The following is a 12,800-nucleotide window of genomic DNA, read 5'->3' as shown; positions in this document are numbered from 1 at the left end:
CACATGAGAGAACCTAGAAGCACTGACACTCACAGTGGCAAGGAGAACACCTGGTGTCCGCATCTTTGATCTACTTCCAAACACCTTCTCTAAGTGAAAGGGACCAGGGCTCCTTGGAAAAGTGATTGCTTCCAAGGCTAAGGAAGAAAAAATATGAGACTAGAACATCTTGACAGGCCAGATGATAGATAAGGCATGTTGAGAAGACCCAGAATCCAGCCTGAACAAGGTCCTGCGGCCAAAGTTGGAACAGTGAGCAGCGAAAGAAATAATGATCGCACAAGACTACATCTCGCCCGATTTTAAAAATCCATGAGTATGTACTGAGAAAGGATAGCTCTCCCTTACACAATTCCATTAATAAATGTGGATAAAGAAGAAAACAGAAAATCACCACTGAGTGAACAATGTAGTAATAACTGTTGCCAACAAGATCCACTGACAGATGCTAACATTAATAGACCGAAAGGCCAAAGAGAAACAGGATGCTTACTCACTACAGTAACTTCGCTGTGGAGAAATTTGGCAGACAAGGGTTAGTACCCCAGTAATAAGATATAGTGACATCACAAGCCCCTGATACCATGCACTGAGAAGGACACACGAACACTCTGTCCTCTTCCTGCCAAAAATTGCACACCCAACCTTATTCTAATCATGAGAAAACACCAGACAAACCCAAGTTGGGGGTCATTCTACAAAACAACTAATCAGTTTTCTTCAGAAGTTCAAGGACACAAAAGACAAGAAGAAACTGAGGAACTGTCACAGATTGGGAAAGACTAAGGAGACATTACAAATAAATGGAAGGTAAGATCCTACATTATTAGATCTTGGAACAGAAAAAGGACATAAATGGGAAAACTGGTGAAATTCAAGTAAGATTTGTAGTTTAGATAATAATATTGCACTGTTAACTTCCTAGTTTATTCAGATACTATAATTATATACTATACTATAATTTTGTATGTTAAGGGAAGATGGGTGAGGAGATACATGAACTCTGTAATTTTGCTACTTTTGTGTAAGTTTAAACTTGTATCAAAACAGTTTTTAAAGTTTTTTTAATATATGAAATTCACAGTTGTATAGGCAATGTATAATAGCTTTCTTTTTGCTTTGCCTTAAAATCATTACCATATTTTTCGGACTATAGGACCCATTCATCACCCTGGCTGGTGTAGCTCAGTGGATTGAGTACGGGCCTGCGAACCAGAGTATCACGGTTCGATTCCCAGTCAGGGCACATGGATAGGTTGCAGGACAGTTCCCAGCAGGGGACACATGAGAGGCAACCATACATTGATATTTCTCTCCCTCTCTCCTTCTCTTTCCCTCTAAAGATAAATAAATAAAATTTAAAAGAAGACCCATTCATTTCTCCCCCACCCCCCTGCTAAATTTGGGCAGAATAATGTTTGTTAATGCTGCTGTTGAGTTCTGCTTACATTTATACTGGTGAAATGTTATGTTATTTATGTTATGAAATATTTTACAATTTTTGCTTCAAATTTTTTTCCTATTTTCCTCCTCTAAAACCTAGGTGCATCTTATGGTCTGAAAAATATGGAAGTTATGCTAAAATATCCCCTCATTGCTGAAGCTAGAATACACACAATCTAAAGACTGAGCTCTGAAAACTTTATTCAATAAATACACTATAGATCCCATTACCTGTAATTTTATATCCATAAGCAGCTAGTTGTCCAGCCATATATTCTCCATCTGAATTATTATGAGAACAACCCCATGTTCGTATCCAAATTTTCTGTATGCCAGGAATAGTGCTATCAAACAATCAATGAAAGAAAAAAGTGAGCTTTGTTCAATGATTTTTAAAATAAAACATACTAGATGATTTCTGGGCACATCATGAAAAAAATAAACCACTCACTGCATCCCATTCACAAGCTATTCATTAAATGCACCAACTTAATCCATAATCTGTTGGCACACCAAAAGTCTAAAATCAAGATAAAATAACTACAGAATTCTAAGGTAAGATTCTCTACACAAAAATATCTCCTTCTTCTCCAAACTGTATTTTAAATTCAGTAGTCCTAATGTACTACTGATACTAAGTTCAACTCTTAGAATGGTACATACAAATAATAATAGCAAACAAAATGGCTCCAGTTAAACACTGATAAAGAAAAAGGAACTTAAGTATATCCATCTGCTCACAAAGAGAGACTCTATATACTCACTCCAATCTTTATTTTATACCTTAGAGATATAAATAACTGCTTCAAAATGGACAAACTGTCATCCTATGGCATTATTAAAAGTACTTCATCTATAAAAATACAGTTCAAAAATGGAAGTTTTAGGAAAGGAAAAAAAGGGCTTTCAACTTGGATTGCCCTAATAATGTATAATTATACAGAAATTACCTTAAGAACAGGTTCAGGAAAAATTTGTGAAACATCAGTTACTTTTAAAATAGAAGCAAACAGCCCTGACTGGTGTAGCTCAGTGGACTGAGCACCGGCCCGACAACAGAAAGGTCACTGGTTCCATTCCCAGTCAGGGCACATGCCTCGGCTGCATGCTAGGTCCCCAGTTGGAGACATGCAAGAGGCAACTGATGTTTCTCACACATTGATGTTTCTCTCCCTCTCTTTCTCCCTCTCTTCCCCTCTCTCTAAAAATAAATAAATGAAATCTTTTATAAAAATAAGTAAAACAGAAGCAAATATTTTCATATATTTTAGAGCTTAATGATCCAAACAAATTCAAGTATATTAAAATTTCCAACAATAAATAAATATAAGCATATTAAATTATACAACTGCATAATCAATCATTCTTGGCTAGGTTCTATTAGAATTTCTCCAGAGATTTAATAATGTAAACAGTGCAATAATTCATTTGTGCCCACTGTCTTTACCTAAACCATAAGTATTTGTAAATTTGCTAAGAAAAATCAAATGTCCAAACCATCTCTCATCATAAGAACCACAAATTCCAGTAGAAATTTTAATTTGGAAGTTACAGAAAATTACATACCAAATACAGTACTATCAAAGAGGTGAGGGTAGGGTCCTATCTACACAGCCAATACTGTCCCAGGCCCTGCCTTCAAGGAACATGCAATTTAAGACCTTTTTTTAACCAATTACATTGCTAAATTAAAAAACATCCAAATAAAAAATTAATCTATAGACTTTCTCTCAAAAGTTTGAAGATTTTTTTAAAAGAGATCTTATGCATATCACACAGACCAGTACTACCAGCTTCTCCCCTGGACTGGTATGGAATTCAGAAAAAAAAAGCTTACCTGTCACTTGGTGGACTCTCTTCCTCTTGCAAATATTGTTGGGTATTTCTTCTTCGCACCTTTGGAACAATGTGCTTTCTTGCAAAATGCCTATCTTGTGGCTTTGAATCTTGCTGTGACACAATATCTTCTATGTCATCCAGTAGGACATCACAGGATGCAGAAGGCATCTTCTCCATCACATAAAAAAGTTATAAATGATACAAGCTTATGAGTCCCTCAGAAAAATCTCTTTAACATAGCTTCACCTATAAAGTACCTTGCTGAACTTGATTCCAATAAAGCATTTTGGTTTAACTTCATGTTTATAGAAAATGCAGAGATAAAGAAACATAAGGATATAACTAGACAAACCCTATTGATAGTGGGATGTTCCAAGGCTGAAACTGAACTATGTCTTCAACAAATCAGTATGATGGAGAAAAAAGCAGGAGAACTGTTCGAAATCAAAGGAAACTTAAAGCGCACCACCTAAATGCAATGCATGTTCTCAGTTAGATCTTACTTTGTCCAGTCAGCTGCAAGACACTTGGGGAACAACTACAGAAATCAGAAATGTGAACTGGGTATCAGATAATATTAGGATAGTTTTATTTATAAGTGATTTTCAACCTTTTTCATCTCATGGCACACATAAACTAATTACCAAATTCTGTGGCACACCAACAAACATTACATTTTTTGCAGATCTGCCCAAAAAAGAGGTTTAATTTTGATTTACAAAAAAAAATAGTAATAGTAGTAATTACCTACTTTTTTTGCTCCAAAGTGACTTTTGAAAAAATCAGGTGCCTATATTTGTACATAAGGATTTCTGGTACCAAGAATTAGCCAACCCTTACTATGCAACAGGAAGATGCAATTCTATTGTCTGACCGATATATTTATGGTTCAAGACAGGGCATTCACACCGGATGGGTATTGTTGTGTTGTCTGCTGTCCCTTTTTTTGTTTGGCAACCTAAGGGAAAAGAGGTCAGTGCTACCTAGTAAGGTACTGCTTGCTTTAAAACTTCTTGAAGCATACCAGTTCAAAATCATTGCTATATGTCACCAAATATAAAGTACTGCCCCTATGTTTAAAAATCTTACTTTTTTTACACTAAATACATTATTTATATATTATGAAATAGCTGTTTTGGGAGATGCATATTGGATACTTGGAGGTAAAATGTCATTATATTATAATTTACTAAAATAAAAATTAGATTAAGACATACAGGAAAACATTTACAACTCTTAAATCTAGGAAATAAATGTATTGGTGTTCATTATCCTATTCAACTTTCTGAATGTTCAAAATTTTTGTAATCAACAAAAGAAAATATGGACACAGCTTCCAGGAAGATAGAGCAGACATGCTTTTCCCTATCTCTCCTGATAAGTACAACTAAAATTCTGGACATTATATATAAAATAAACACAAGAAGACTCTGAAAGGTAGAAAGAAGAAGATAACAGTCTGGGGACCTTGGAACCCACAAAAAATACAATGGTGAGTTCCTTGTGGTTTATTTTGCCCCCTGTCCCCAGACACAGAGCTAAAGAAGCCAGCAACCCAGAAGTGCCAACAAACATAGACAATAAAAGCCCCCAACTAAAGCCTGTTTTCTTGTCAAGGAACCAGAAAAGGGGCAACCAGAAAAGACAGAAAACTTTGACAGTAACTATTCTGCATGTGAAAAAAAAAAAAAAAACTCTACAAAACACAAAACTATAATCCCACCCGCAGAGACGCCACAAAGGCCAGGTGGGGACCCTGAACTTCCAAACTAACCCGAAAAGCAGTAATGAAGCCCTACTCCACCCACAGTGTCAGTGCAGATTAAACTGACGTAAGTTTGAAATTAAATTCCTATAAAGATCTAAAATAACTGGTAAAAACCAGAAAAAAGTGGGAGAAATTAGCCTGATCAATTTTAAGACTTATTAAGTAATCAAGACAGTGTATTATTGGTAGAATATAAACACATCAACAAAACATAACAAAGAACCTGGAAACAGACCAAATGATTTTTCACAAAAGTAAAGAGGCTATTCAATGGAGGAAAGAGGGACTTCAAAAATTAGTGCTGGAGCAATTGTACATTTATAAACAAAACTAAACTGCAACGTAAGTCTCACATCTTATAAAATGTACCATGGACTTAAATGTAAAATGTTATGACTGTAACTTTTAGAAAAAAAATCACAAGAGAAAATTTGCTAGACCTAAAGCTAGGTGAAGAGTTCTTAAAGTTGCCACCAAAAGCACAACCAATAAAAATAAAAATTACATCCAGATATCATCAAAATTAAAAACTTTTGCTCTGCAAAGGACCCTTTTGAGAGAATGAAAAGTCAAAGTACAGAGTGGGAGCAAATATTTGCAAATCTGACAAAGGACTACTATCTTGAATTAAAAACACAATACTGAAAAAAAATCCAATTAGAAAATGAACAAAAGAAAGACATTTCACCTAAGAAAATATACAGAGGAGAGGTAGGAGAGAGTAAGGGGGGAGGAATGGTGAAGGAAGGAATTTGGTTTGGGGTAGTGAACACAACAGACGGTGTATTATAGAATCGTACTTCTGAAACATATAATTTTATTAACCAATGTCACCCAAAAATGTTGAATTTAAAAAATGCAATAGCTACAGATACACAGAGGCCTAATAAGCATATGAGAAGAGACTCAACATTACGACACAGCTATCAGAATGGCTAAAATAACAAATAGTGAGGCCCTGGCCAGGTAGCTCATTCGATCAGCATGTCATCCCGACATGCTAAGGTTGCAGGTTCAATACCCATTTAGGGCACATACAGGAAGCAACCAGTGAATGCATAAATAAGTGGAACAACAAATCAATATTTCTCTATCTCAAATCAAAAATTTTTCAAAATAGTCAGAACACTAAATGCTGATGAGTATGCAGAGTAACTGAATCACTCGTACAGTCCTGATGAGAATATAAAATGGTATAGTTGCTTGGAGAAAAAAGTTGGCATTTTCTTTAAAAAATTAATCATTTAACTACCATGCAACCTGGCCATTGTATTGGCCAGGGCTTAATCCATAAGATGTAAACAGTAACAATCACAAAAAACCTGAGCACAAATGTTCACAGTACCTTTCTTTGTAATAGCCAAAACCTAGAAACAACCCAGATGCCCTTCAGTAAACTGAATAGTTAAACAAAACTGTGGTACATCCACACTCAACAGTAAAAAAAGATGTACTGTTGATGTATGAAACAACCTGGGTGAATGGCCAAAGAATGATGCTGAACGAGAGAATACAGCCAGTCCCAAAAAGTCACATGTTGTATAATTATTTACGCAACATACTTGAAATTGAAATTAAATTATAGAAATGGAGAATAAACTAGCAGTTGCCAGGGATTAAGGAGAGGATGGCTAGGAGGAAAGTGAATGTGAGTATAAAAGGGCAACGTGAGAGAACTGTGTGGTGGTGAAAATATTCTATATCCTGACTATACAAATATCAATATCCTGGTTCTAGTATTATATTGCAGTTTTGCAAGATGTTACCATTGGGGGAAACTGGATAAAGTATATAGCATCTCCACATAATCTGTATAACTGTAAGTGAATCTATAATTATGTTAAAATTTAAAAAATTCTCAAAGAAACTATCTTGAAAAAAAATAATAAGGCATACTTGAAAGTACCCTTCCTGGTAGCACTACTACAAATCCGATACCCAGACACAAAGAAGGTGCTTGGAGTCAACTCATTAACCATCCACAACTCCACTGGGCAGACAAGTGTTGTTATCCTCATTGAAAGCACAGAAAAGAACACAGAAAAGCTGACTTACCCAGGGAAGCCCAGCGAGCATTCCATGCCAGGTGAGCCCGAGCCACATGCTGTGCGGCACTCTACTGCCTACTTACTTACGGTATGTACACAGATGACCACTCCCCTGGGCCACCAAAGCCACTGTAAAGAATCCTATACGCTCCTCTGGCCTCAACCTTTCTGATGAATTTTCCTTCTCTTCATTTGCCAAATTCTCGTCTTTTAATTAACAACTTTCAATTAGGAGTAGCTTCCAGCCATGTCTCTGTAGCTCAGTGGGCAGGGCACTGACCCACAAACCAAAAGGTAGCCTGTCCGATTCCCTATCAGGGCACATGCCTGGGTTTCAGTTGGGAACATGCAAAAGGCAATCGATGGATGTTTATCTCCCTCTCTTTGTCCCTCCCTTCCCCTCTCCCTAAAAATAAATAAAATCTTTTAAAAGAAAAAGAAAGAGTAGCTTCCAGCCAGGCTCATTCTGTGACTTTTACTGTAATATCCTCTTTACATCTATGACAAATTATGCCCTATAAATCAGCCAACCTATGTCCGAATCTCAGCTAGCATTACACAGTTAGTAAGAGCAAAATAAAAAGATTACAATAACCCAATAATCCAAATGACAATCAATCAAGGACCTGCTAAATTAGTTAAAATGCACACCATGTGGGCATGGAGGGGCTGTCAATCACAAACCTCCTTCCGTAGACACGAGATGAGGTGCCACAACCCAAGCCTGCCAGAGTAGCCCACCCTCCTGGCGATGGTGATTGGTTCAGGATTGGATATCCCAAGCCCTACCAGTCAGAATCATCACCAGGACTTCTGTGCCAAGCTAACAGGAGCAATGGCTCCTCTTTTCACTGAAGTAGCTAAGTTGGGAGGATGTCAACTTGATGATGCTGGAGACCATCTGCAAGTTACAGGGCAGAAAGCCACCTAAAGAATGAACTAATAAGAGCAGAAGAGATAGAAGCCATACTGACATTATTTGAGCACCCAGATCCAACCAATGCCTGAAGCCTGATGCTGCCCACTCTGCCCGGTCATGTCAGCCAATAAATTTCTTCTGTGGCTTCAATTAGTTTGAGTTGGGTTTTTTGCTCTTGCATACAAGAGTCCTGACCAACTCAGCAAACTCAGTAAGGTGAAATGAACTAAGTTAGTCTTTCTCAAATTGGTTCCATTTGATATTAACTATCAGTGAAAAAATGGATCTGTGGTCAAATTAATAGGAAATCTTGCCTCCTTATAAATTCTCAGCATGCATAAGTAGAGCTAAGATTGTGAAGAACTGCTTTCAGTAAAGAAACCACCTCATTTATCTTAGAAATTTTCCAAAAATAATTTTCTCATAGATCTCCTCTTAATAAGGGTAATGATGGTATTGAAACAGAAAGCTTGAACGGAGCTGATCTCAGATGCCCTCCCACATCCTGCAGGTGGATGACTTCCTTCGTTTACCCAGAAGTGGTACTTAACCCAGGTACTCAGCCAACCAATATGTTGCTATGAATAACCGTCCACTTCCCTAAGAGCAGTCCCTGTACTCTGAGCTACTCAAGCAAAGAATTCCAGCAATGCTCCTTCTTCCTGCATATTCACTAATTGTCTCCTTACTAAATCATTGCTATCTGGATATAAACTTACTATTATTTCTCTCATTTGAAAAACTAAAACCTCATGTTGACCCCACTTATTCCATTTACCTCCCCATCATATTTCTCTCCTTTAAAGAAAAACTGCTTGCAAGAGCTATCTATACTTACAATCTCCAGTTTCCCCTCCCTTTCTTCACGAACCAACCTTTCACCCCCATCATTCCACCAAAACTGCCTGTCAGGATTCCAATGATACAGACAATCATCAATTCTCAGTCATCTTATACGACCTCATCTGTAGGACAATACACCCTCCAAGTTTTTCTCCCACCTCATTAGCCACTCCCCAAGTCTCCTTTGCTGGTTCCTCCTTGTGTCTGTTACAGGACCCCTTCTGATCTCTATACAACCTGCTCTCATCCAATTCCACCGCCCTGAAATACCAACTATATTATATAACCAGTCCCAGGCCTCTCCTGAACTTCAGACTCACATGCCCAACTGCCTATTCAACAACCCGCTTGAATGTCTAATAGTTATTTCTACCTTAAAAAGTCAAAATGAGACCTAACTAATGTGGCTCAGTGGACTGAGCACTGGCCTGCAAACCAAAAGGTCACCAGTTTGATTCCCAATCAGGGCGCACACCTGTGTTGCAGACCCTTCATCACCTGCTTAGATGTTTTCATTCTTTTGTTACTATTTCCTTCTACTAGAATATACTCTGTGTCTGTAAAGGTTTTTGTGTGCTTTGTTCACTGCTTTATTCCACGTGGAGCCTAGAACTATGTCTAGCATATTGCATGTTCTCAGTATTTTTTACTGTAGACTATCCAGTCTAACAAAATATGGCCCCTAGCTATCCCCTCTGTCGCCTCCCACTGTGTACCAACTGTATTAATCTTTTAGATATTCTCTAAGTATGCCCAAACTAGTTCCTGACTCAGGGGCCTCCACAATTGCTATTCCTCTGCCTGGAATATCATCGGACAGAGGAATACAGTCCTCTGCCAGAATATATCCCCCCTGCCTGGAATATCTCTATGGCTTGCTGCCCACTTATCTACTCAAATGGCACCTCCTTGGAGACCCCTTTCCTAAAGAGCATGTCTGCGATAACCACACAGTGACCGAGCACTCCCCACACACTCTCACTAACCTCTAACCCTGCTTTATGCTTCATTTCTCTTCATAGCACTAACCTCCTACCTGATACCATATATACAATTGCATCTGTCTTTCGCATTACACTGTAAGCTCCACAAGGACAGAGGCATCATCTCTTTTTTGCCACTACATCTAAAACACTTTCCAGTATTCTCATGTGTGTGGCCACAGTTGTAAAACAAGGTTCTACACCAGTACTTTTCACAGTGTGGTTCCTACACCAGCACAACCAGAATTACTGGGGAACCTGTTAGAAATGAAAAGTCTCGAGCCCCGCCGCAGATCTATTGAATCAGATATTCTGAGTAAAGCCCAGTAATCTTTAACAAGCCTTCCAGATAATTTTGATGGCCACTAAAATATGACAATCATTTTCCTAGAGTTATTCTTTCATAAAAGTCATCTATCATGTTTGTCAAAAATGCATTACCTAGTCAGCTGATTTTCAACAATGATACCAAAAATTTTCATTGGGGGAAAGAATAGCCTTTTCAACAAATGGACAACTGGAGAGCCACATGCAAAGAATGAAGGTGGATTCTACCTCTTATCATACACAAAAAGTTAACTCAAAATGGATCACAGACCTAAATTTAAGAGCTAATACTATAAAACTCTTAAAGAAAACAGCGATATAAATCTTCATGACATTAGATTAAGCACTGGTTTCTTAGTTATAATGCCAAAAGAACAAGCAACATAAGAAAAAAACAGATGAGACCTTATCAAAATTCAAAAATTTTATGCTTCAAAGGACACCATCTAGAGAGTGAAAAGACAACTCCACATAATGGGAGAAAAGATTTGTAAATCATACTTCTTATAAAAAGTCTTATATCACAACATACGGGGGGGGGGGAAGTTAAACAACAGAAAGACAAATAACCCAGCACAAAATATGGGCAAAAGATTTGAATACACACTTCTCCAAAGAAAATACACAAATGGCCATTAAGTACATGAAAAGATGTCAGTATCACTAGCTATCAGGGAAATGCAAATCAAAATCATGAAATATCACTTCACACCTGCTAGGATGGCTACATTCAAAAAGGCAGAGAACAGCACTGTGGATTAGAACACCCAGAGGGAGAACAGAGAAGAGGAAAGGGGAAAGGGCCAAGTCTTCAGAAACTCCAGATTTAACTGCCATATAAAAGAGAACCAGCTTTTAATGGGAACCAAGAAGCAGCCACCACATAAGGGAACAAACCAGTTGGTCATTGAAGGCAAAGGCAGAGAGCATGTCAGTGGACGCAGTCAGTGTAGCCTAATACAGACGGAAGGTTAAGTAGAATAAATGAAAATGTTTCTTGGATTTAGTGATATGGAGATCATAGCATTTCCATATAATAATGGTGGGAAAGTTACTAAGAACTGGGCTATCTTTTTGCACATTATATAATATGTAACATGTCTCTCAAACAAAAAAGATTTAAAATAAATGAGTACCTTGATTATCTGCAGTTAGTCTCAAATCCTCTCGAAAGAAAGGTCTGGAAAATAAAAACTGATTAGAAAAAGCAAATTCACAACAAGTTCACAAATCCACAGTAATGACTCTTTAAAACTACCTAAAAGAGATTAGCCTCCATAAAACACTCTTATACAGCAGGCTTAATTATGATCCACACTACTTGCAACTTCTTACTGATTAGAACAAGTGTGTTGACATCTACCGTATTTGCCGTGACTGGGATCCAGCGTCTGGCAATAGTAATAAATACTATCCGGCACTATCAGTCTGCGTCATTCAAGTAATACTAAGAACTACAAAACGGAAATGGGGAATGAAATAGGTAGACATCCAGATCACCTTCCATCGGAAAGACACGCGTCGCCCTGAGATGCAGACTGATTTTACGAGTAAACAAGAATGAAAAGTGAAAACACAAGACACCTACCCTTACGACTCCAGTTTAAATTCTTAATGAGATACAGCTCTGTGAAAGCTAAGTAACTGCGACAGCCTCCTCCCGTCCTACACATTCACTAACGCTGAAAGTGGGAGAACGAATAAAGTTTACCTTGACAATAAGGAACGACAGCCCTTAACACTCCGTACAGCTCTGCACCACCTGAGGCTAATGACCCCGTCCTCACTTTCGGCAACGCTCCCAGCCTCCCCGTTCCCCCGTCCCAGCTGGCAGGTCCCCTTTTAACTGCGAAACAAACCAGCAAAGACTGAAATTGAGGACACAGGGCTCCGCCATAAAACGAGCACCGGCCGCACTGTACCCCAAACTGATCTACCCGCCACCCTTACTCAGTAGTAGAGAAATAACAAACCAGATCAGAGAGACCCACCGCTCTCCGGAACAGCACAGACTTCACATGGAGGTCGCCATGACACTTACGTCCCGCCACGTTTAATTGCGCATGCCCCGCGACGGTGGCCCGGGGAGATCAAATTGCACCATTGCTGAAGCGCGAGTTCTGATTTAATTTAATTTAGTAATGATTATGCTTACATTTCTTTTGGTTGCAGAAGGCAAAATACACCCCCAAAGCTTCGTGTTCTTAGAACCAGTTAACAATTAACTTCTCAGTACTTACTGTATGCCAGGCACTGGCTTAAGGTTAAGGTCTTTACATAAACATCTTCTCTCGACTTATTTATTATCCCGTATTATTTTACAAAAGAGGAAACCGGAGTTTAAGCACTTGCCTAAAGTTACTCCCCCAGTAATACCTCTGTGATGAATCCATTTCTTCCTGACTCCCAAAGAACCTGCTTTTTTCATTACATTTTCTAGCTTACTCAACCTTTTGTGAGAAGAGGTCATATTAGGGAAGAGAATAGAAAAGGACAGAGAAAGAAAATTGGTAGATTAAATTTAACATAGGCCACTAAACACCAAGCAAGTTAGCAGCTAAACTGTAAAGCAGTTTACCAGAGAACAAGAACTTCCATGGAGTATACTGATTCTGGCCCGGTGGTTTTAC

At 38.2% G+C, this 12,800-nt stretch overlaps 1 protein-coding gene across 4 annotated transcripts in view; it reads right to left on the bottom strand.

The window, feature by feature from the left end:
* The window catches only part of CDKAL1 (CDKAL1 threonylcarbamoyladenosine tRNA methylthiotransferase), a 665,826-nt gene extending 653,587 nt beyond the window's left edge, over positions 1–12,239 (bottom strand). Inside the window, exons 1-5 of one of the 4 annotated variants that reach the window (XM_037037970.1) lie at positions 12,162–12,188; positions 11,882–12,016; positions 11,307–11,350; positions 3,281–3,450; positions 1,675–1,787 (exon numbers count right to left, since the gene is read on the bottom strand). In XM_037037970.1, the coding sequence (XP_036893865.1) occupies positions 1,675–1,787; positions 3,281–3,450 (283 nt within the window). In that variant the 5' untranslated portion in view covers positions 11,307–11,350; positions 11,882–12,016; positions 12,162–12,188. Of the gene's footprint in view, positions 1–1,674; positions 1,788–3,280; positions 3,451–11,306; positions 11,351–11,881; positions 12,017–12,143 lie in introns of all 4 variants that reach the window. The other 3 variants (XM_037037969.1, XM_037037972.1, XM_037037973.1) reach the window with 3 other exon arrangements.
* Positions 12,240–12,800: the final 561 nt, after the last annotated feature.

Source organism: Sturnira hondurensis, unplaced genomic scaffold (assembly GCF_014824575.4).
Source record: "Sturnira hondurensis isolate 20B ecotype Veracruz unplaced genomic scaffold, ASM1482457v3 Scaffold0023817, whole genome shotgun sequence".
NCBI lineage: Eukaryota > Metazoa > Chordata > Mammalia > Chiroptera > Phyllostomidae > Sturnira > Sturnira hondurensis.
The sequence above is the reverse complement of the archived record's forward strand: the minus strand, read 5'-3'. Positions and strand labels throughout refer to the sequence as shown.